The following is a 23,868-nucleotide window of genomic DNA, read 5'->3' as shown; positions in this document are numbered from 1 at the left end:
GAGGCCGGGCCAGGACTTTGCCCAGGGGCCTCTGGTGACAGGTCTAGGCTTCTCCCCACCCTCGCCTCGGCCCCTGCCCTGGCCTCGCCCACACTGGGAACCGGGAGCACGGCTTTCTCTGCCAGTCCTGCTGTGCCCGGGGCGCTGGGGGCTGGCCTTTCCCCTCCCCCTCTCCAAACCGGTCTGTCCAGCCGTCCACCCCAAGGAGGGAAGCCACCCGCCCCACCTCAAGACACCCCAAGAAAGCCAGAGTCCAAACACATGTGTAACCAGGAGGAAGAATTTACTTGCAGCAGAGGAAGGCCAGGGAGGGCACCCAGCGGCGGTCCCGGTGGTCCCGGGAGCAGCACGGAGGGCACTCTGACAGCTCAGGCCTCTCCACCCACCCCTGGGTGCTTCTGGCGCAGATGTTTGTCCAGGGTGGCGCGCAGGCCGAAGGGTACGCAGCAGTGGGGACACTCGAAGCGGGTGCTGCCGGGCCCAGGGCCGTGCATGCGGCGGTGGCGGTTCAGCTTGCTGCTCTGCGCACAGGCATAGGAGCAGAGCTCGCAGGCATAGGGCCGCTCGCCGGTGTGCGAGCGCCTGTGCACCGTCAGGTTGCTGCTATTGCTGAAGTGCTTCCCGCAGAACTCGCAGCTGCCCCCGGGCCCTCGGCTCTTGCCCAGTGGCTTGGGCATCTTCTTGGGGGACAGCTGGCTCTTGGCAGGCTCGGTTCTCTGTTCTTTGGGGGCAGGCCCCCAGCTGGCCCCGCCACCAGGGGCCCCGGGCTCCTGGACGCCCGCAGTGGCTGCAGCCCCAGCACCTTCCCCGCTGCTGCACGGGAGGGTGCTGGCCGGGGCAGCGGCGTGCGCAGCTGGCTCCGGAGGGGCAGCAGCGGAGGCCTGCTCCCCACCAGCAGCGGCCCTACAGGGGCTCTGGGGCAGCAGCTGCCGGTGTGTCTTCTTATGGCGGTTGAGCTTGCTGCTCTGGGTGCAAGTGTAGGGACACTGGTCGCAGGCATATGGCCGCTCTCCAGTATGCGAGCGCATGTGCACCTTGAGGTTACTGAAGGAGCTGAGGGTCTTGGCGCACACAGGACAGGTGGGGCTCCGCCGGGGGAGGACGCTCCCCCGCGGGCTCTGGGCCTCCACTTCGGGCCCCACGACCGCCGACACGGCGGCGGCCACCTCCGCCAGGCCCAGCAGCGGGGCCTCGGGGGCCTCGGGCTCCGTCTGGTAGATGGACAGTCCGTGGTCCCACTGGGCGTGGCGCAGCAGCTTCCAGGCCCCTGTGAACTGTCTCCCACAGCGGAAGCAGCTTAAGGCCTTGGGGTCCTTGCGCTCTGCAGAGAGAAGGGCCAGTGTTAGGGAGAGGGAGGAAAGCCGGGAGTGCCACTTATACCTGCCAGTCGGCACCTTTCCACAGGAAAGGCCCTGTTTCAGGGGCTGAGAAGGCTCCGCAGGAAGACAAACTTCCTATCCTCAGAAGCCGAGGGGCAGACGTGGGCGGACAAACAAGGAAAATCTGTGGAGTGGAAGACGACGACCTGGGGATTCTGTGTCTGAGAATCTTCCAGAAGAAAAGAGAAAGCAGAGCGAGGGATGGGAGGAGTGCTATTTTTATGGGGGAGAAGGTCAAGAAGGCCTTACTAGAGACCTGGAATTCTGGGTGCTGGGGGTGGGCCATGCCCCACCCCCACTCAACTTCCCACCCAGACAAGAAACAAGACCTCTGTCTTCCAGATGGGAGAACTGAGGCAGACACACTTCTCCCAGGCCACAAGCTTAGAAGGGTGGAGCTGGGGTTTCAATGCAGAAACCTGGGGAGACAGATTTTCAAAAGAGACTGTTGGGATGATTACTGAGTGGGTTTCTGCACCAGGCTCCAAGTTCATGGATTCCACGGGTGGTCTCCTATTCCCTGCCTTATGCAGAAGATGGGGCCAAGGCGTAAGTGGGGAGAAGGCAAAGCAACCACCTAGATGTCGGGGTGGGGCAGTGAGGTCCCCCACCTTCCTCATGCACCCGAAAGAAAGAACCCTCCAAATTGGATGTTTTCTCTAGACTCTCCAGGTACTACCAGTAAGGTGTCTGCCTTGAGTTTCCAAATTCTAGACTGTCTGGGACGGGGGCGGCTTTCCTGAAGCACCACCAGCCAGGGTCAGGAGCTCAGAAGGCAGCTGGAGAGTGCCAGCCCGGCCTGACTTCCAGCTGGTTCTCCTGCTCCCTAGCTGTGTGACCTTGGGCGAGAAACCCTTCTCTCTGGCCTTCAGTTTTCTTACTCGTCAGAATATGGGGATCCTGGGGATCCTCTCCCTTTTAGGGTTGTTGCGACCTCAAATGGAGAAGAACTGAGAGTTCCGGTCCATGTCAGCCCTCAGTAAACATGAGCTAAGCCACGGGGCTGAGGTGCGCCCACACTGCTCCAAGTCCAAGTACCTGGGGTGTTCAGTAATTCCACCAAGGCCCCTCTGTGGGCCACCAGACCACCAGCTGCTTCAAGCCTAATTCACAGTCCCTCCTTTCCCTCCCCTACTACAGGACCTTCCAGCCCACAGCCCGGGCCTGAATATAATTCCATCTATCAAATATTCTAGACCACATGGGCCAGGGGGTGGAAATGTGCAGGTTCGGAGTTGCCTCAGCCTCTGATGACCAGAAGCTCACCATGAGTCTAGTATCAGGTCAAGAGCTTTGGTTCCCTCCCAAGAGAAGGAACCCAGGTGTCCAGACACGCAGGACCTGGCCCAAACCAGGGGCTTCCCAGTGTGCAGGGCTGGGAGATTCCATCGGAGAGGGAAGCCAGAGGCCCCTTCCCTGTCTCTGAGCAAGCGCACCAGCGCCTGGAATCCAAAGTTATCAAGAGGTGGGATGGGGTGGCCATGCCAGGCTTCTAGCTGGCCTCAGCTTCCCCTCCCCCAGGTTGCTGCCCTCCCCAGAGGTCCCCCTACTGCCACACGGGTCCAGCCACCTGGCCAGTTATTTCTGGCCAAGGGGAAGGAGAAGTGAAACCAGATGGGGGGGGGTGTGTGTGTGTGTGGCAAATCCCCAGACCAGTCTTCAGGGGCTGGCCACACCCTGTGGGCGGCCCTCCTACAGGCCCAGCCCCCGCCCCCCCCCCCCAGTCCCAGCCCTAGGACAGGGCAGGCCCTGGCCACGCCTAGGCTACACCCGATGGGGAGCGAGAAAGGGGAAGTAGTGCTCACTGCCCCGCCTGTCCAGCTCAGCCCCTGCTCCCACAGGAAGCCGGGCCCTTGAACTTGAGAGGGGGACTGCATCCCCGCTTGACTCACCTGAGTTCTGGCAGGGGCTGGGCTCTTTGAAAAACTGACAGTCCACCTTCTTGTGGTCCATGAAAGCAGTGATGGCCTCCAACGGAAAGGTCTGCAGGCAACGGCCGCAGGTCAACAGATCCGGGTGTTTGTCGGTCCAGGGCTGGCGGTCTGCTGGGAGGAAGCGGGTGGTAAGCGTGGGGTGGGGCCACGATGGGGCCTGGGGGTTCCGAGGGAGAGGGAAAACCCGAAGGTCAGTATGGGGGCTGGAGGCCGGGAGCACGCAACACAAATGAGGCAGGGTCAAGGGGTCGGGGGTCGGGGCCCGAGGGAGGGCGTCCCACCCCCCTACCCCCGGAGGGAAGGGGGAGAGAGGCGGGGCAGGGGTAGGGGGCGCTCACCACGAGGGCTGAGGCTCAGTGGCGTCCACAGCGCCCACTGGTTCCGCGCGCCCAGGGAGTGGAGAGGGCTCCCGGCGGGCGCGGGGCCGGGGGAGTGGCGGGGTTCGCCCTCGAACCGCCCCGACGCGGGCACTTCCTTCGGGGAGAAGGGCCCCAGCCCCGGGGCCTGTAGGGGCCGCGCGTCTGGCTCGGGCTTCAATTCGATGACGAGGTCCGGCATCTCCATCTCGTCGTCTGTGTTGGAGGCGGGCGCGGGATCTACTCGGCGGGGCGTGCAGCCGGCCTTGCGGCGGGACATGGGTCGAGGGCCGGGCGGGCTGGCGGGCTGCGGGCTGCGGGCTGGCTGGCTGGCGGGCGGAGGACGCGCGGGCCGTGCGCGCTCAGTCCGAGGCGCTCAGGTGAGTGACTGCGGAGACCGGCCGCGAACTCTTACACGTGCTGGCCCGGCCCGTGGCTCCGCCCACTGGGGCGGGGCCTGACGGGAGAGTACGGGGCGGCCCCCACAGGGGCCCGGGCCGCAGCCAAACTCGATCAAAGCGGAGCTCACTGCATTTTCTTAGGGACCGAACCTTAATTATGCTTAGGCCACACGAGTACACGCGCAAACAGCTATTCCTGATCCGGCCTTGGGGCCGGTGTAACTGAGGCAGAGGGTGCCCACACCCACCCCCGAGAGAGAAGAATAGTAGGGGCCACGTTTTTCGCTAGGCGCCTATGAGTAATCGGGACGGTTTCATTAAATGCATTACAATAAAAATTCTGTGGGCCAACATTTATTGAGCATTTACTGTGCACTGGGTTCTGTTCAAAGCACGGAGGATATCGCAGGGAACAAGACAGAAAGTAATAATCCCCGGCCTCAGGCAGTTTCTTTGTCGGGGAGACAGATTCTCAACAAGGTGACTGCAAAACCTAAGTGCCTCCCAGGATGACATGTGCAGTGGGGCAAAATAAAGCTAGGAGGGGCTGCAAAGGGACGGGGTTGCTGGGGTGGGGTCGGGAGGGTCTGTTCTCTCCAGAGCAGAGCCTGGTGGAACCGAGACCGGCCGCGCGCGTTCGAGAATAACAAGGAAGGGGGTTGGGCGTGGGGAGAGGCGTGGGTGATTTGAGTTTTCTGAGAAAATGAGGTCAGACTTAAGAGGGTCTTCTGATCACTTTAAGGTCTTGGGTTTCCTGAGACCAGAGCCTTGAGTGGTTTAAGGCGAGGAGGGTTGTGACCCTATAGATCTCTGCTCTGGAATCACCATTCAAACCAAACAGGCAACTGCCTCACCGCCCCCCCCCACCTCCGCTGCCCCCCTCAGGCCTCCTTGAACTTCCCTCCACAAAGCAGCTCACTCTGATCACTGTTTGAAGTGGCATCGACACCCAGCCCCACCCTCCAACCCTGACGAATTTCTTCTTCTTCCTGGCACCGGCCACATCAGAACTAGACCTGTCTACTGTCCTCCTTTCCTCCCCACCCCCACCCCACACAAGCCCCCTGAGGTCAGGGCCAGGGTCTGTCCTCGAAGGCGTCCCTGGCCCAGCTCTGAGTGAATTTCACATGCTAATCTCCCCAGAGTACTGCTTCAGGCCAGAAGGTTCCTCATATTGTTATTCAGGGCTGAGCTCAATTGTCCTCCGGAGAGCAGAGGACCTCCCTGACCACTGTATCTAATGTAGCCCCACCCTGCTGGAGGCCTCAGGACCGTGACCTCCATCTGTCCTCGCTTCTTCCCTGGCCCTCGGCTTCCCTGTCTGATACCTAAGGGTGCTTCTTCACAGCCACCATGACCCTTATTTTATTCCTTCTGTATCACTCATCACAAGCCCTGAAGGATCTTGTTGATGTATTTGCTCCTGGAGACCCTGTGTCTGCCCCTACCGGCCCTTCTAGAATATAGGTTCTAAGCAGGCAGGAGCCAAATCAGCCTTGTCCACAGGGCCCTGCTCCTGCATAGTTCAGTTAAATTTGTATTGAGCTCCTGCTCTGCAATTTCTACCCCCCCCTCCTTTTTAAAAGACATTTATTTGAGAGAACAAGAGAGCCAAAAAGAGAGGGAGAAGCTGACTCCCACTGAGCAGAAAGCCCCACATGGGACTCGATCCCAGGACTCTGGGATCCTGACCTGAGCCCAAGGCAGACTCTTAACCGACTAAGCCACCCAGGCATCTGGCACAGTCTTCCAATAGGTATGGCAGAGGGCCTGTGTGCCAGAGCATCTGGTGGGGTGGAGAGGTCCACAAAGCCTCCGCCTTACTGAAAAAGTGTGGCAGAAGGGAATTCTGTCTGAGCCCAGATGAACGAGGCTCCCAAGCCCTTCAGGCCAGACATTCCATCCTTCAAGGCCCGTTTCCTCCTTTGTAAAACGGGGGTGCTGCAGGGAGGTGTGCCGGACAGAACCACCACCCCTTGGGTCCATCCCAGCGGCAGCTCTCCCCAAGCCTCCTTCCCGCCGCGTGGCTGCGCGGGGTCTCAAGGAAAGGGGGCCTCGGGTCTGGACGGCAGGTGAAGGGTAGGAGTGTGCACGTGTAGGGGGTGGGGGGTAAAAACACCAAGCGCCGCGCTCAACTCAGCCGGGAGGAAGTCTTCTCTGCACCTCGGTTTCTTCTTCCGTGAAGCGGGCATCGCAGACAGGCCCCACCTCGCCGGCGGGCGGCTCCGAGGGCAGCGCGGGGCCAGGCCGCGGCGGAGTGGGACGCCGGGCAGCGCCCGCTTCCGAGCGCTTGAGCCCGCCCGCCACCACGTGGGGCTTGGGGCTGGGGCGGCGGCGCGGTCGGAACCCAGGCTGGGCGGCTCTAGGCCCGCCCGGGCCTCTGCAGCCGGGGCGCCGGCGGAAGTGCGAGCGCTAGTCGCGGCGGACCTGGGTGAGTGCGGGGTGTCGGTGGCGGGGCGGGAGCTCCCGTCCGCGTGCGGAGCCGGGAGTGGCGGGAAAGGGGCAGGTCCGCGCCTGCCACACTGGCCGTGGAGGACCTTCCGGTCCCTCCACCTCGCCCGGAGCTCCGGCACCCGTACTCCGATCCGGGCATGTTCCCGCGCTCGGGTCGGCGGGGCGAGGAGCCGGGGCAGCGCGCAGTGCCCTCCTCCGCCCCCGGCCCGCCTCTCCCGGGAAGAGGATCAGACAACGGTCAGGGCAGTGACCGCAGCTGCAATCCTGACGCCCCGCGGTGGTGGGACGGAATCGCCGGCCCGATCTGAGCTGGGAGGACACCCGGCGCGGGCGGAGTGGGGAATGGACGCCCGGGGGCCGGGAGGATCTACTTAGTATAAGAAAGGGCTGGCGGTGGGTGGCCAGGGCGGAATTGAAAGGGAGCTGACCCGTGCAGGGGGCAGAGGGGAGGGGAGGGACTCCGTGCGGGAGCTGGGGGTGGGGGCTGGTTGTGTGGACTCGTCAGCCCCTTGGTTCTTTCGCCGGGGTCGGGGGTCTTCGCCGTGAACCTGCTAAACCACCACGTTTCCTGCCCTGGTAACGGAAGAGTTAGCGAAGCTTCCACTGAACGGATCCATTGCCTTTTCCTTGGAAGTCAGCCCCGAGGCCCCTGGAAGGGAGGTTTGCGAATCTGCTGCCCTCGCCCACGACCCAAGTGATGGGCTCTGGAGTCTTTAGCTATGCAAATCGTTTTTCAAGTCGTGGGGGATGGGTTTGGACATTTTTCTGAAATCTTCTGGGGGAAATCCTTGGCTTGGAAACTGAAAAGATTAAGGATTCTGGAGCCTGATCACCAGAGAGCATGGATAGTGCCTGCTTTTGCCTTCTTGAACACGCCCTGCGGACCTTTCCTAAACCAGTTTCTTATCGGATCACACCTTGGTTCTGAAACCTCCGGTGGCCCTTCAGTGCTGTCTGAGGACGTGGCCTGATCCCTTGTCAGACCAACCTGGGTTTGCTCCCTTTCCCTGCCCCTCAGCCAGCGCACTCCCAGTAAATGATTCCTCATATCCCAGTCCCAGTTTCCTCCTCTGGAAAATGGGGATCCCACGGGCTAACCAAATCTCCATTCATTCTCCCTTAATGGAGAAAGCAGGTCTGTACGCTGGTTCACCCTTGCATTTTTGTTTTATTCAGGGATTTAACAGCATTTGTGGCCACTTGATTAATTCCTAACGATCCTTTCTGTAGTACCAGCCCTAGAGAGTAGGGCGTTTCTTTTAAATCACTCAAGTGTTAACCTAGGTTGCAGGAGAGCCCTGGGGGCTGATGATTCTTGACCAAGTTTGGACTGCAGTGGTCAGTTAAGTTAAAAAATGTATATATCCTTGAGTCCCATTTGCAGTGGTAGTAGTCAAATAAAGAAAACGTATATTGTACACCTGAAACTAATATCACAGTGTGTATTAACTAACTGGGATTAAAACAAAAACTCAAAGAAGAAAATGTATATATCCCATAAATCCCATTTACTGTGGTCTTTCCCATCAGGGAAAACGCTGAGAGTCTGTCCTGGTCCACCCCTCAGTCTAATAGCAAGTAGTGAGGGCTCTCAACCTTCAAAATAAATTCTTTTTTTTTTTTTTTTTTAAGATTTTATTTATTCATTTGACAGGCAGAGATTACAAGTAGGCAGAGAGAGAGAGAGGAGGAAGTAGGCTCCCCGCTGAGCAGAGAGCCTGACACGGGACCCGGAGATCATGACCTGAGCCGAAGGCAGAGGCTTTAACCCACTGAGCCACCCACGTGCCCCTCAAATTCTTACCTGACCACTTTTCCCCACCTGCATGGCCCTCAGCCTGTCCCAGGCACCGTCATCCTCTGCCTACCTGGGCCACTGCCCTGGCTTCCTCACCAGGCTCCCTGCTTCTCCCTCGGTGTCCCTTACAATCCACTGTCCCCGTGCAGCAGGCAGAGGGATCATGTGAAAATCCAAGTCCCGTCCTATCTGTCCCTCCTCACTCAGAGTAGAGAGCCAGCCTCACATAGTCTTCAAGGCCCTTCCCTGCACAATCCACCCCTGCTCCTGCCTCCTGCCTCCTCCACATTGGCCTCCCTGCCAAGGGCTTTGCATTTGCTGTTCCCACTGACGGGAACACCTTTCCCCCCAGATCCCTACGTGACTCCGTCCCTTATACCATTTGGGTCTGTGCTCAAATGCAACAGACTTCCTGGCCAGCTTGCTCTCTCGCCCCCAGGCTGGGCTGGTGCCCCCTCTGGGCACCTGAGGGCCCCCAGCCTCCTTCCTTCCAGCCCTGGCCACTCCGGGTCAGCATCCTCTAGAGACAAGTCAGGTGGGCTGGGCACTGAGCAGGCACTTGGATAACGTGGACGGCTGAATCTTTTCTTTCCTTCAGCAAAGATTGACTGAGCCCCCCCCCCCCCCCCCCCCCGTTTCCCTGGCTCAGGGGTGGGGCTGGGATGGGGTTGTGAAATCACCAGGCATGGGCTTTCAAAGTCATGTGTCCTGTGGCAGACCGGACAGTACGCAGGTAAGCAAGTGCGTGCATATTGTCAGGAGGGGATAGTACTGTGCGGACAGGAGAATGCAGGGTGAAGGGGCTACTGCCCCCCGCCCCCAATAAAGGTGACATTTGAGCAACGACCTGAGTGCAGTGAGTGGGGGAAGATGAGTCCTGGATCCGGAAATGTATAAAACTCTCCCATCTGGAAGAGGGTTCTAGGCAAGAGTGTTCTTTTTTTTTTTTTTAAAGATTTTATTTATTTATTTGACAGAGAGGGAGAGATCACAAGTAGGCAGAGAGGCTGGCAGAGAGAGGTGGGGGGGGGAGCAGGCTCCCCACTGAGCAGAGAGCCCGACTCGGGGTTTGATCCCAGGACACTGAGATCATGACCTGAGCCGAAGGCAGAGGCTTAACCCAGTGAACCACCCAGGCACCCCAAGAGTGTTCTTGATACGTGCAAGGATTGGAGGACGGAGGCAAGAGTGGAGGGGCAGGATATGAGGTCAGAGGGGTCTTGTAGCCACTGGGAGGACTTGGGCTTTTCGCTCTTGGGGGAGGTAGGAGCCCGGGGGGGTGGGGCTCTGAGCCAAGGAGGGGTGTGTTGGGACTTAGTTCTAACAGGATCTCTCTGATAGCTGTGTCTGTGCAGGGAACAGTGAAGGGAGAAGCTGGGGGCCTGATGGGGAGGAGACTGGTAGAGTCTAGGTGACTAGGGACGGTGACGGGACCAGACTGGAGGGAAGCAGAGTGGGGCAGAGGGTGAAAAGTTGCTGGGTTCTGGGTATGACTTTGAAGGTGGAGCTGAGGGGCTGTACTGATGGATGGAAGAGAAAGCGAGGAGGGGTCCGGGACACCGTGGGATGTCCTTTGCCTGATCACCCTGAAAGATGCTCCCCTCTCCTGGAAACCTTAGGAGGTCAGTTTTTTCTTTTCTTTCCTCCTTCATTTCACAGATGAGGAACCGGAGCTGGAAGGCTGCCTATAGAGTCGCAGTCACCAGCCCAGATCCTTCTTAGTGAATCTGGGAGGGCTAAGAACCACCCGAATCCACACCTTCATCCTTTCTGCCGCGCGTGGGGTAAGCTGTGGCTGCCTCCTGGTCTGGTCTGGCCCACCAGCTAAGAGCGGGTCTTAACACTTCTAAGTGCTTGGAAAATTTTAAGAAATCTGTGTGGGTGCATGAAATTGTGTGGAATTCAAATTGCAGTGTCCCTCCTGGTAAGTAAGGTTTTAAGAAGGGCCACGTTGTTTGCGTATCTGGCCATGGCTGCTTTCTTGCCACTGTGGCAGCATTGAGTAGTTGTGACTGACCCTGAGGGGTACAAAACCTAAAGTATTTACTGTTGGGCCCTTTACAGAGGAAATTTGCTAACTTGCAGTAAGGATCCCATCTGACCACCACTGTGATCGGTAGGGCTTGGCAGCTCGTCCCTAGGAAAGTTCTGGGCTGGCACAGAAAGTTTGGGGAGTGGGTAAGGATGGGAGAGGAAATTCACATTCCCGAGGGGGAATCTGACATTCTTATTTCTATTTCTTTAAATTTTAAGTAATCTCCACCCACCATTCTGAGATCAAGAGTTGTGCACACTCCACCAAATGACCCAGCCAGGTTCCCCCGGGAATTTAATTTTTTTTTTTTTAAAGAATTTATTTATTTATTTGAGAGAGTGAGAGTGAGACAGAGCACAAGCAGGGGTGTGGAGGGTAGCAGGGGAGAGGGAGAAGCAGGCTCCCCACTGAGTAGGGGCTCCATCCCAGGGCCCAGGACCCTAGGAATTATGATCCGAGCCAAAGGCAGACACTTTACCGACAACTGAGCCACCCAGGCGCCCCAGAATCTAACATTTTTCGAGAGAGATGGGAGCATTACAGTATGCCTCTTCCTTCTCGAAATTAGAATTTAAAAATTACTTTGATGACGCCCCTAGCTGGCTCAGTCAGTAGAGCTTTGGGATTCTTGATCTCAGGGTTGTGAGTTCCAACCTCACATTGGGTCTAAAGATGACCAGAATTAAATAAAATCTTAAGAAAAAAATACTACTTTGACTAGTAATATTTTGTGAAAGGACTGTGAAAGTCATAAAGAGGTTGACAGTTCAAAGGCCCCTCCCCTGGGTTCTTCCGGGGGCTGAAGGACCAGCAGCCTTTGCAGTGTTCACAGAAACCGTAACTGGCCCTCTATGACATTGATTTATGCCCTTAGTCCCAAGGGATGGAAGGTGCTTCTCCACAGCTGCACAGACACCTTGCCTCATCAGCCTTGCATCTTACCCCACCTGGGAAGTGAAGGGTCCTCTAGCATTGGAGCTTTAATTTGCATTTCCCTGGTTGTGGGGTTGTGAATGTGTTCCGGAGTTGCATAGCCGAGTTTATCCGCCCCACCCCCCACCTGTTTGTCTACACTAGTGGTTCTCAACTAGACACATTTTTTATTTTGTTCCTCCCAAGGACATTGGGCCACGTATGGAGAGTTTTTTGGTTGTTTTTGTTTTTGTTTTTGTTTTTTTTAAATTAAGGGAGAAGCAGACTCCCTGCTGAGTAGGGAGCCCCAAGCACACTGGATCCTGGGACTCCAGGATCATGCCCTGAGCTGAAGGCAGTCACTTAACCGACTGAGCCACACGGGTGCCCTGCCCCACTGCCTTTTTTTTTTTTTTTTTTCTGTAGAAATCATTTTTTTGAATATATACACTGAATTTTTAAAAATTATTTAATGGTTTCTTTCTTTTTTCTTTTTTTTATACACTGAATTTTTTAAAAAAAATTTATTGAGGTAAAGCATACATAACCTTTGTCACTTTACCTATTTTTTAAAAGATTTTATTTATTTATTCATGAGAGACAGAGAGAAAGAGAGGCAGAGGGAGAAGCAGGCTCTCCACAGAGCAGGGAGCCCAATCTGGGACTTGATTCCAGGACCCTGGGATCATGACCCGGGCCGAAAGCAGACGCTTAACCAATTGAGCCACCCAGGCGTCCCTACCTTTTTTTTAAGAGATTTTTATTTATTTATTTGATGGATAGAGATCACAAGTAGGCAGAGAGGCAGGCAAAGAGAGAGGGAGAAGCAGGCTCACCGCTGAGCAGAGAGCCTGACATAGAGCTCGATCCCAGGACCCTAAGATCATGACCTGAACTGAAAGCAGAGGCTTAATCCAAGTGGCGCCTGAGCCACCAAGGCGCCCCGAACCCTACCTATTTTTTTTTTAAGATTTTTATTTATCTGAGAGAGAGAGATAGAACACAAGCAAGGGGAGAAGCAGAAGGAGAGGGAGAAGCAGATTCCCCAGTGAGCAGGGCCTGATGTGGAGTTTGATCTCAAGACCCTGAGATTATGACCTGAGCCAAAGGCAGAGGATTTTTTTTTTTTTAAAGATTTTGTTTATTTATTTGCCAGAGATCACAAGTAGGCAGAGAGGCAGGCAGAGAGAGAGGGGGAAGCAGGCTTCCCGCTGAACAGAGAGCCTGATGCAGGGCTCGATCCCAGGACCCTGGGATCGGGACCTGAGCCAAACGTAGAGGCCTCAACCCACTGAGCCACCCAGGCTCAGGCGGCCCAGAAGGCAGAGGCATAACTGGCTGAGCTACCCAGGCATCCAGCCACTTTACCTATTTTATTTTATTATTCCATTCTATTTCATTTTATTTTATGTAATCTCTACCCCTAGTTTGGGGCTGGAATTTATGACCCTGAGATCAAGAATTTCCTGCTATTGACGGAGCCAGCCAGACACCCCAATATATGGAGAACTTAAAAGGCTTTATGGGGAGCCTGGCTGGCTTAGTCAGTACAGCATGGAACTCTTGATCTTGGGGTTATAAGTTTGAGCTGCATACTAGATGTAGAGATTATTAAAAAAAAAAAAAACTCTTATTTTTTAAAGATTATTTATTTATTTATTTGTCAGAACAGAGAGAGTGAGGGAGCGTGTGCACAAGCAGGGGGAGTCCAGGCAGAGGGAGAAGCAGGCTCCCTGCTGAGCAAGGATCCTGATGCTGGGCTCAATCCCAGGACTCTGGGATCATGACCCAAGCCAAAGACAGACACTTAACCGACTGAGCCACTCAGGCGTAGGGGATGCTACAGGCGTCTTGTGGCCAGAGGCCAGGGCTGCTGCTAAAATCTCACACTTCTGCACTTAACAGCCCCCCACAGCAGGACAAAGAGGGCCCTGTTGCAAATATCAATGATTCTGAGGTTGAGAAACCCTCATCTACTGCTGTGGCCCATTCCTCTGCAGGGTCCTTTCTTGCCAGGAGCCCGCGGGTGAGCTGCAGAGACAGGAATCACCTAACGAGGAAAAGGATCATCTCAGTCTCCCTCTTACCGTGAGTGGCCCGGGGTGGGACACCGGGTGCCTAAAATCTGTCATCACTTTAGAGAGGACTGAGCCACGGTTTTAGCTGCCTGAAACCTGGGTCCCTCTCTCCCTGTCTCTCTTGCTCACAGAACCAGCATCTCCCTGTATGCAGCCCCCATTATAGTGGTGCTTAATGTGTTCCAAGCCTGTGCTAAACACTGTGTGATTGTGCCTTTAGTCCCCAGGCCAGCCCTGTGGGGCTGGTCTTCTTACCACCTGTATTTCACTGATGGGGAAACTGAGGCACAGACTGGTTAAGCAACTTACCCCAGTCACACAGCAATAGTAATAATAACAATTGTAACTCAACTTTTATAGAGAAGCTACCTTGAATCAGGCTCCCAGTCTTGCAGGAGCCTGTCGCATCCTAATGACACGCTGAGGGGCTTTAGGTGCCATTTCTCCATATAAGGGAAGAGGAAACTGCCTCTCCAGCTTGAGGTTCCCCAGGGAAGCTGGCCTGGGAGCTCAGTCTCCACTGCGTATGTTCAAGCAGGAGTGATGTTTAAAGGGCCGGTGTCTGTGTCCCTGCCCCACAGGGTTCCAGGAGCTGAGGGTACAGCAGAAGGCAAGCAGCAAGGCCTCTGCCCATGGGGGAGGCAGGCATCTAGCAGGGTACAAAGGCCATAAGCAGAACAGTAAATACACCGTATGTCAGAAGAGTACCATTTGCTACAGAGGACAAGGAAGCTGAGGAGGGCCGGAAGAGAGCGGGGTGGGACTTGAACATGGCGTGCTGGCAGGGTCTGGAGCTCGTGGGGCTGCTGAGGGCTGTGGTGAGGACTTTGGCTTTGACTCTGCCAGGCAGAAGCCAGGGGCGGGCTCTCAGCAGAGTACAGGCATGACTGGGCTCTGGTCTTCGATGGTGGGTGTCAGGTGTTAAGCAGGTCCCTCTGGCTGTGCGGGTGGGGATAGACTCAGGGTTAAGGAGACAGTGAAGGTGGAAGCCAGGAGCTCAGGGAGGAGGTGACTTCATGCGTCCAAGCAGGAAGTGACAGCAGCTGGACCAAGATGTGGGCAGTGGAGAGATGAGCGTTAGGCTCAGAATACAAAAACAGCAATTGATCCTTGAACAATACCGGTTTGGACTGCATTGGTCCCCTTATACACAGATTTTTTTTTCCATAAATACAGTAAAATACTGTAAATGTATTTTCCCTCCCTTAGGATTTTCTTCATAAAATTTGCTTTTCTCTAGCTTACCTTGCTGTAAGAATACAGCATGTGATATGTACAATGTACCAAATATGTGTTAATCAGCTCTTTATGTTATCAATAAGGCTTCCAGTCGACAGCAGGCTACCAGTAGTTAGGTCTTGGGGAATTATGAGTTATACCTGGATTTTCAGTCATGTGGGGGGCTGGAGCTCTAACTCCCAAGTTGTTCAAGGGCCAGTTAGATATATTTTTCCTCCTCAGGCTTTCTTTGCCTTTTATGACCTTGATTTTTTTTTTTTTTAAAGGGCAAAGAGAATGCACTTCAAAGATTTTGTTTGTCAGAGAGACAGAGGGAGCACAAGCGGGGGAGGAGGCAGAGAGAGAAGCAGGCTGCGTGCTAAGCAGGGAGCCCGATGCAAGGCTCGATCCCAGAATGCTGGGATCATGACCTGAGCCGGAGGCAGATGCTTAAGGACTGAGCCACCCAGGGGCCCAGCAGGCTCTTTTTTATAGAATGTCCCTCAATTTGAGTTTCCTCATGATGAGATTTAGGTAATCCATTTTTGGCAGGAATACCACAGAAATGGTGCCACGTCAGGAGGCCCAGGGGGTCCATTTGTCCCACTACTGCACGTGATGGCTTTGATGTCTAAGTTAAGTTAAGGTCGTGTCCACCAGTTTCCTCAGTTACAAACTTACTGTTTACTCTTTACAACAAATAAATATTTTCTGGGGAAGTACTTTAAGACTGTGGCTATGCTGGCACTTGCCCAGCACTCATCTATAAATTTCAGCATCCATTGGATTTTAGCTCCTTCAGTGGACTCATGGATTTCTGTTTTTTTTAGTGGGTTATAATCTGTAACAATCATTTTTTGTCTATTTTATTTCTTCGAAGGTTTTATTTTTTTAAGAGAAAAAAAAATTTTTTTTTAAAGATTTTATTTATTTATTTGACACAGAGAGAGAGATCACAAGTAGGCAGAGAGGCAGGCGGGGGGGGGGGAAGCAGGCTCCCCGCTGAGCAGAGAGCCCGACGTGGGGCCTGATCTCAGGACCATGAGATCATGACCTGAGCCAAAGGCAGAAGCCCAACCCACCGAGCCACCCAGGCGCCCCTAAGAGAAAAATTTTTTAAAGATTTATTTTATTTACTTATTTGAGAAAGAGAGCATGAGAAGAGAGGTCAGCAGGAGAAGCAGACTCCCTGCTGAGCAGGGAGCCCAATGTGGGACTCCATCCCAGGAGCCCAGGATCATGACCTGAGCTGAAGGCAGTTGCTTAACCAACTGAGCCACGCAGGCGCCCCTAAGATTTTATTTTTAAGTAATCTCTACACCCAATGTGGGCCTCGAACCTACAACCCCGTGATCAAGAATCCCAGCCTCTGCCGACTGAGCCAGCCAGGTGACCTGTGTAACTGTTGTTATTGTAATATTCATATCATTCCGGAGCTGGCCCCCGGAAGCCGTTGTAAGGTGGCTCCGGTGTGATTGGGAGTATATGTGGGAGAGAGCATTTCCCTATAGATCGGATGGGCTGTGTGTGAGAGATGAGAGGAGGCTGGAGTTGGTTCTTTCAGCAAATATTTATTGCCAGGGAGTAGGAATAAAATAGTGATCAAAGCAGTCAAAAGTTCCTGCTCTCGTGAACCTCGAGAATGGTGGTAGCAGCTCCTAGAAAGGCGGTAACTGGCAGAGGGAGGGGACAGCGTTGAGGAGGAGAATCCGGAACTGGGTTTTGGACAAGTTGAGCAGAGGTGGGATAGACAGACGTCTCTTGTCACCGTTGCCCACTCCCTGTGTAATGGCTTCTTGCTTTCTTCACCCATCAGCCAGGATAATGCAGACTCCACTGACTATCCCTGTGCCTGTGCTCCGGCTCCCTCGGGGCCCAGATGGCCTGAGCCGAGGCTTTGCCCCAGATGGACGCAGGGCCCCCCGGATGCCAGAGGGTCCTGAAACCCCAGGATCTGCAGGAGTTCAAGAGTCTCGGGAATCCCAGGAACAGCAGGCACGAGCAGCGCTCCGGGAACGCTACCTCCGCAGCCTGCTGGCCATGGTGGGTCACCAGGTGAGTTTCACACTGCACGAGGGCGTGCACGTGACTGCCCACTTCGGAGCCACTGACCTGGACGTAGCCAACTTCTACGTGTCACAGCTGCAGACACCCATAGGTGTGCAGGCTGAGGCCCTGCTGCGGTGTAGTGACATTATTGCGTACACCTTCAAGCCATGAAGATGCTACTGGCTTCACCTTTTGGCTTTGGGCCTAGCCACCGGGCCCCAGCCCCACCACATGGTCATGGGACACACAGAGTTTGGAACTCCCTTGGAATTCTGAGCCGACCTCCAAGCAACTCTGGCTTCTTGGGACCTCCAGGGTGTAGTCGGTAAAATTTTGCAACCCCAGGAGTTCTAGAGCCCATTGACATGAATGCTCTACCTCAAAGAACTCTAAACTCTAAAATAGGGCCTCTTGCCAGTTCCCCAAGATTGAGGATTGGGCGTGGAAGACAAATGGCAGAGTGGGAAATTGTTTCTTGAAGCTGCAAAGTTCAGCCACCCTGAAGATACTCCCCTCCTACTAAAGAAGCAATTGCCCCAGGAAGATTCGCCTCCTGATTTTTGTTTGTTTTTTTTAAAGTGTAGCACACAGGGATGGAGCCAGGTCTAGGAAGTGGAAGGGTAGCCAGGCTAGCTATAGTCTGAATCTGGTGGATCTGGGCCAAGAGGATACATCACAGGGCTGAGAGGAGCTCGGATGAAGGCGGAGATTGGCTTGGTCCGGGAATGGCTGGAGCTACCCGAAAGCCGGGTTTGGGACATTTGGACGAGATTTCCTTTTCGGGTGAGCGGGAGTGTTCCCAGGCAGGGGCGTGGCTCGCACCGGGTTACCTAGTCGCCTGGCTCTGGAGCGGTGTGGACCTCACCCTAGAGACGGCTTCCCCGTCCTCTCCGGAAGGCGTCGGACCTTGTGCGGCGGCGCCCCCGAGGCCAGGCTGAGGACTAGGGCTTGGGGTGAAGCTTCACCCTCTTTCTGTGTCGCTCCAGCTGTGTGGCCGTCCGGATCATTCGCTGCCCTTATCCCCGTCACTAGCGTCTTTCAGCACATTCGCTTTAAAAAAGTAATTGCTGCCCCCTTTGTAGTCCCATCAACTTTAGCATGCAAGCGCAGATCCCGTTAAATAAAGATTCGCTTTGTTTGTCTGCAGTCCGAAAGTGCGGCGGCTGTGATGTTGAAAGGGGCAGGCGGAAAGCCTCAGCTCCCATAGGTCCGTTCGCGACGCCGCCTCCAGCGAGTCCGCGGACTAGCTCTCGAGTTGAAAGGGGCAGGCGGAAAGCCTCAGCTCCCATAGGTCCGTTCGCGACGCCGCCTCCAGCGAGTCCGCGGACTAGCTCTCGAGTTGCCTTGGCAACGACGTCGCTCGCGGCTCCCCGAATGCCCCTCCATTTTAGTCTCAGCCCCGCCCCCTACCGCCGAACTTGCTGGGACAGCCTCGCGAAAGTGCGGAGGCGAATATTAAACTTAATATTGAATTGAGGAGAGGTGGGGGCCTGGGCTCTCGCCCTTTCGCTCCGTACTTGGTGATCTCCCCGCTCCATCGCCCGATTATTTTCGTTGGCAGATTCGTCTCTTGGTTTTGGAATGTATTTCCTCTTCAGTTTTTTTTTTTTTTTTTTTAATCAGGACTTTAATACTTACGGGCTCATATTTATTTTAGTCTTTGAATTTAAATTGTATTTCACGTAACGAATACAGAGAACTATTGATGAAATTGCTGTTTGCAAATGGAGGCCTGGAGAATAAGTAGCAAAGAAGCACAGGTTTCGTCTCCAGGCAGAGGATCCGTCTGTCAGCATCCATATATTCAGTACGCCTGATATCGCTTTTCCTTTCAAGTTCTCTGTCCCTATGCCTCTCTCCCTATCAGCTGGCCTAGCCGCGCCAAGCAGATGTTTTTATTTTTATCAACTCCATTCCCCGCTCGGTGGCCCGAGCTCGTGACGAATGTGTGCGAGCGTGAACGTTAGATATCTAGATTGAGGCGGGGAGGCGGGGTGGAGGCGGTTCAGGTTCGCGCTTGCGCGCTGCTCCGGGAGACGGCGTCCATCTCGCCCCGCCCCTCGTATTCTGCAGTTCCGGCTCTGCCGATTCGCTGCTCACTTTTCTTTTTCCCTTGGCTCTTTCTGCCTCTTGTTACCCGTTTCAACAACCCGCGAGACAACCCTACCTGCAGATAGATTAAATTGATTTTCCGCTTTCCTTAGTCCGCGACGTGCGCTCCGGCTCTTAACGAAAGTGCGGCTGCGAACGAGCAGGCGCGCGCGAGGCTCGGGGGAGGCGCGCTCGAGCTCCCGGCGGCGACGGCTACGACGACCGGGAGAGCGGTCGGAGGCGGCGCCTGAAGCAGCGGCGGAGCCCATGCCCCGGGACGGCGGGCGGGCCCGGAGACACAAGCCCGGGGTCCGGGACATGTCCCCGGGGCCCCCGTGAGGAGGCGGCGGCGGCGGCGGCGATGGAGATCCCGCCGCAGGAGGCGCCGCCCGGGCCGGGCGCGGACGGCGACGCCGAGGAGGCCCCCGCCGAGGCCCGATCTCCCAGCCCCGCATCGTCCCCCGCCGACGGGCGCCTCAAGGCTGCGGCCAAGCGCGTCACGTTCCCCTCCGACGAGGATATCGTGTCCGGAGCGGTGGAACCCAAAGACCCTTGGAGACACGGTAGCTACCGCCGGGGCGCGGGGGCGGGCTCGTGGCGGACCTGAAGTCAGTGCAGCGCCCGGCACGGAGGTGGTGCTCATTGAATTGCACCTAATGATGATTTAAGGGGACTGTCGTCAGTTTAGAGCTGCAGGATGTTAGAGACGAGGTGCCTTTTGGGTTGTGAAGGTGAAGAGTAGCTGTTTTTTTGTCCCCCCCCCCCGCACCCCTCCTTCTCCAACGCCGAAGATGGTCGTTTTAGGAATTAAGACGATAAGCAATTAAAGTTTGGACGCATGGGAGATGGGTAGGGCCGAAGTGTTTGAGTCCCCCCCCCCCCGCCCCAACAACCATAGAGAGAGCAGCCAGGGAGGGAAGAATGGATCAGCATTGGCGTTGAAAGGCCGGGTGGAGTTTGATGGGCTCATAGGGATGGAAAGAGGTTAAGTTGCTGGTGTGCAAACCTTGGGACAAGAGGTAGTCCTGTTGCTCACTTTTTTGGCTGAAAGGAGGAAGAGGAATAAACCGGCCTGTCCTGTGGCTGCGGAGGAGCTGGTAAATCCTGAGGTTGGGAAAAGGGAGTCAGGGTAAACAAACTCCCAGAAAAGGAGCAGAGGGGATGATCACTTTGGAGGTGGGTGAGATAGTCAGAGGTGGTGTTAGATCTTGACATTAAAAAAAAGAGTTACTGCAGTCCTCCTTTTATTTTCCCTAAAAGGGAAGCAAAGTAGTATCAGTCACCAATGAGCTTTGGGGCTTGGGTATAGAAGGGTCTCTTTAAAAAAAAATTTTTTTTTTTCCCTGAGAAAGAGTTGGGGAATCGCCAGAAGGTGAGTGCCTGAAGAAGTTTGCTGGCTTGAGGTGTTGGGAGAGGGAGCAGGTTGGCAGATCTGGGTCCTCTGAAGGTCAGATTCGTGTTGGAGCTGAAAGTTGAGAAGTGTGTGTGTTTTACCTATAGGGCCAAAGCTGGAGAGTCACTCAGTAGATGGGTGCCCCCACTGAGTCTGTTTCTGTGCTGGAGAGATATATCTTGCCAAGGTGGAGCCCAGGAAGAGAGGGGTCACAGATTGGTTCTGGCTCAGTAGAAGCTGGTCACTTGAAAAGTGACTTGGTCCCAGGAAAGAGGTGGCACTATTGCTAGTCTGTGTGGTGGAGAAATTGTGGCCTTTTTTGTGAGAGTGGGAAACATGGTAACTGGAAGCTGAGCACGTAGGTAGTCTGCATAAGTGCCAGTTTGGCGAGTTCTCATTAAAGAGGCAATTTATGATTGTTGGCGTCGAGAGCTGGCCACATCTTGGGCCCTGGGCTCTGGATGGGTGTCACTTTTGGGTTGGAGGACTTGGGCTGGGAAGGGGAAGAGTCATACAGGGTCCTGGCCATAGCATGGTACCCAATTCTGGGAGTTGAGAGCGGGAGGAGAGAAAGACCTGGCTGGGCTGAGTAGGATGGTGGAGAGCAGACGTTCCAGATCAGATCCTGACTCCCATTTACCCATTTCATGACCTCAGGCTGCTTGTCTTAACTCCTTGGAGTCTCAGTTTTTCCTGACTGTGAAGTGGGTGGTAATAGTCCTCCGAAGGCTTTAAGGGAGGGCTGAATATGGGTATGTATGCAAAGTAATTGGCCAGGATGAGCTTTCGTGAAGTTGCAGTTATTGTTGGTCATTTTCAGGGTGACGTTGGTGATATTAGTCATTTTAGGGGCCCGTCTAGAGGGGTCCGCTCATATGCTTGGGACCTGGGTGTTTCTGCTTCCCAAGCCTTCAGGAGAGGGACATAGATGGTGGTCAGTTTGTGTGCCTGGGGCAAGCAGAAGGGAAGAAGAGCAGTTTGTGAGCTGGAGGGCCATGGTGGGGGCAGGGGGAGAGTTGGCACAGGGTCGGGGGCAGGGCTGGGGGCAAGTTTCTGGTGTGCAGGTTCCCAGAAGAGGAACAGCTGTGTGTAACCAGCTGTTTGATTTTGAGTAAGCTGTTTTTCCTCCCTGTGCCTCCTGTTTCTTTCTCTGCAAATGGAGGTGCTAATTTCTACTGCGGGGTAGTTGTGAGGATTAAATAAAATAGTCCTTGTAAATTCTTGCCACAGAAATAGCAGCTGCTGTTACCCAGGCTGTGAAGGAGTTTGAGGGGAGGGAAGAATGTCAAGAAACAGGGGTCCCTTGGAGTTTGGCTGGGAGGACCTGAGGGGATGGTTTCTGATTGGTCTTCCCGGGTAGGGGGAGGTGGTAACAGCTTACAGGCTGGGGGAGTCTCGCTTTTCTGGAAATGTAAAGAGGGACAGCAGGGACTGGTTCGGAGGAGTCCGTGGGTCTGAGTTAGAGCGGTGATGACACGGAGAAGTTGAGAAATCAGTTTCCGGGCTGGCAGAGTGGGTCTCTCTTGGCTCTGGAGAGAGGCTGAGGGCTTGGCCTGGCAGTGAAGGAGTTGGGGGATCTTGGTCCCCAAGCAGGGGAGGGATCATGGGTGACTTTGGTGAATTTAGACAGGGGGATTTGCAGGACAGGGCATTGGAAGGCTTGTCAATGCCAAGGGGGCAGGTGGCTAGCCTCTGTGCCTGGGGAGGATAGTGAGTTTCTGCCTGGGTTGGGACGAGGGAAGGTGGAGTCCTGCCAGGGACAGAAAGTTGGGCCAAGGGGGTTACCTGGTTGGGAGGCCAAAGGGTCTTCGCTGGGGCTTGCAGGGAGGACTTCGCTGGGCTTAGAGGAGGGATGGGAGATATGTTGGACTTGGTCTTCAAGCTGTGAGAAAGCACAGGGGGTGTCATTCGACCTGTGGACCTGGTGGGAAGGGTGATGGAGGAGTCACTGTGGGGCCTGCTGCGGGGATGTGACCTTGAGGTCGAGGGTGCGGGGAGAGTTGGCTGGTCTCATGGGAGAGAGGTCACTTGGAAGCTGCTCTTCCATCATAGAGATGGGGAAGTTGCTTGAGCCAGGAGGTGCAGGAGCGCCCCCGAACTAGAGGAATCGGGGGCCCCAGCACAGGTGAGCATTCAGGGAGGAGAGCTGGGCCAGGCCCAGACTGGAGTGGTGGCCCAGCTGGGGAGGAGCCTCTGGGGGTGTCTGCCAGAGGGCGAGAGCCCCATCAGCCCCCGCCTGAGGTCACGTGTTGGGGATCCTTGCAGGTGAGAGGATTTGGCATGGGCGGGATCCCAGACCTCTGGAGGCGCAACCCAACCCAGTGCTCAGAGGGGCCTGGCCTGGCTCCCATCTCACATAGTGTCTCTGCCCGCCCGCCCCCAGCCCTTATTTTCTTTGGGGCACTAGTGGTTATCTGCTGTTACCTCTGATTCTCGTTTTCATACTTGGGGTCTCTTCCCCACTGAAACAGGAGAGCAGACACTGTCCGTCCTCATTTCCACTTCCTCAGCCTCTCAGAGGGCACAAGGTGATCATGGGGGAATGCGTGCCAGGGGTGCCTGTGTGCAGCTATTCTGGAAGGGACAACAGCAGGCTGCTCGTGGGACCTGTGCAGCCAGAGCGTGCTTCCGGCCAGCCCTGGCGGCCGTGCGCCGGGGCCTCCAGCAAGGTCCTTGTTCTTGCTGAGCTTGTTTGTTTCCTCATCTGTGAAGTCCTGATCCCTGCCTTGCTGACCACCCAGGCCGTCTGAGCAGATGGGATGCACCGGTGGGGCAGGGCCTCCTCCACAAGCCAGTTGTGCAGGGATGGGAAGTGGAGCTTGGGGGCGGGTGGAAACTGGGAGTGGGAGACGCTGCCTCAGAGCTGCCTGGCCACCTGTGGGCTCCACTGTCCCTGGGGGCAATAGTGGGCACTGGGGAGGAGGGGCTGACTGGGTGTGCCACAGCCCCTGGTGGCAGGCCCTGCAGTCCCAGTTCTCCTGGGGGACTTTTGCCAGAGACCCTTCCAGACCAAACTGCAGGAATGACCCAAGACTCAGCTCATCTTCCCAGTCCCACGAATGCCGTGTGCGGAGGAGATGTGGGCTCTGCAAGACCAATGGCGGAGGGCCACCTGTCACTGACACTCCCACACGTGACACTGGCCATGCTGTGGGAGGCTCATTTGCCCTCCCTCCGGTCCTGCCAATGACTCATTCCCCACTCCTGGACCTCTGGCTCAGGAGAGTCAGCCCTGCTGCAGTGTGTGTGTGTGTGTGTGTGTGTGTGTGTGTGGAGGGAGTTTTGCCCACCAGGAAACTCCTCCCGTGACATGTCCACAGGGTGAGGGGGCTCCAAAGATGAGGCCACCTCTGGCCACCCGAGTTTGGGGGTTGGAAGGGTCTGTGGGGACATTGGCCATGGTGTTCTCAAATGAGGATCAAAGAGGAGGGACACGCTTTACTATTGGTTCTCATTGAAATCTGTGTTGTAGATTTAGTCGTTGAAACTAGTTTGACAGGTAGGAATGCACCTGTCAGTGGTAGAAAAAGGCCCTGCTTTAGAAGACTCAGCTCAAGGGGTTCTTGGCTGGCTCTCTTGGTGGAGAGTGTGATCCTTAATTTTGGAGTCCTGAATACGAGCCCCATGTTGGACGCAGAGATTAAAATAAATAAATAAGCTAAAAAAGGAGAGGGAGAGAGAGGGACTTAGCTTGGTTTAGCCTGAGTGGTGGTGTTGCTGGAGAGCAGGTGATGGGGTCATGAGGGGGCAGCTTTTGATGCTTCACACCC

General features: G+C 55.4%; 3 protein-coding genes across 9 annotated transcripts in view; 2 read left to right on the top strand and 1 right to left on the bottom strand.

Annotated features, from left to right (window-relative positions):
• Positions 1-264: 264 nt before the first annotated feature.
• ZNF296 (zinc finger protein 296) lies at positions 265-3,984 on the bottom strand. 2 transcript variants are annotated; one of them, XM_044260548.1, is made up of 3 exons: positions 3,652-3,984; positions 3,272-3,424; positions 265-1,321 (listed from the first exon to the last, which is right to left on the bottom strand). In XM_044260548.1, exons 1-3 carry the CDS (start codon positions 3,947-3,949, stop codon positions 369-371), a joined length of 1,404 nt encoding a protein of 467 aa, XP_044116483.1. In that variant the 5' UTR covers positions 3,950-3,984; the 3' UTR covers positions 265-368. The 2 variants fall into 2 exon arrangements, with proteins under 2 accessions (XP_044116483.1, XP_044116484.1); XM_044260549.1 differs by having other exon boundaries at positions 3,272-3,421.
• Positions 3,985-6,385: 2,401 nt separating this feature from the next.
• GEMIN7 (gem nuclear organelle associated protein 7) lies at positions 6,386-17,760 on the top strand. 6 transcript variants are annotated; one of them, XM_044257135.1, is made up of 4 exons: positions 6,399-6,501; positions 9,982-10,106; positions 13,270-13,357; positions 16,382-17,760. In XM_044257135.1, exon 4 carries the CDS (start codon positions 16,390-16,392, stop codon positions 16,783-16,785), a length of 396 nt encoding a protein of 131 aa, XP_044113070.1. In that variant the 5' UTR covers positions 6,399-6,501; positions 9,982-10,106; positions 13,270-13,357; positions 16,382-16,389; the 3' UTR covers positions 16,786-17,760. The 6 variants fall into 6 exon arrangements, with proteins under 6 accessions (XP_044113073.1, XP_044113070.1, XP_044113072.1 ...); XM_044257134.1 differs by lacking the exon at positions 6,399-6,501 and adding an exon at positions 8,952-9,055; XM_044257137.1 differs by lacking the exon at positions 9,982-10,106.
• Positions 17,761-18,719: 959 nt separating this feature from the next.
• Positions 18,720-23,868, top strand: part of PPP1R37 (protein phosphatase 1 regulatory subunit 37) — a 39,870-nt gene continuing 34,721 nt past the window's right edge. Inside the window, exon 1 of the mRNA XM_044257132.1 lies at positions 18,720-19,268. Within this exon, the coding sequence (XP_044113067.1) occupies positions 19,067-19,268 (202 nt within the window). The 5' untranslated portion in view covers positions 18,720-19,066. The remainder of the gene's footprint in view (positions 19,269-23,868) is intronic.

Source organism: Neovison vison, chromosome 7, assembly GCF_020171115.1.
Source record: "Neovison vison isolate M4711 chromosome 7, ASM_NN_V1, whole genome shotgun sequence".
In the NCBI taxonomy this organism is placed as follows: domain Eukaryota; kingdom Metazoa; phylum Chordata; class Mammalia; order Carnivora; family Mustelidae; genus Neogale; species Neogale vison.
The sequence above is the reverse complement of the archived record's forward strand: the minus strand, read 5'-3'. Positions and strand labels throughout refer to the sequence as shown.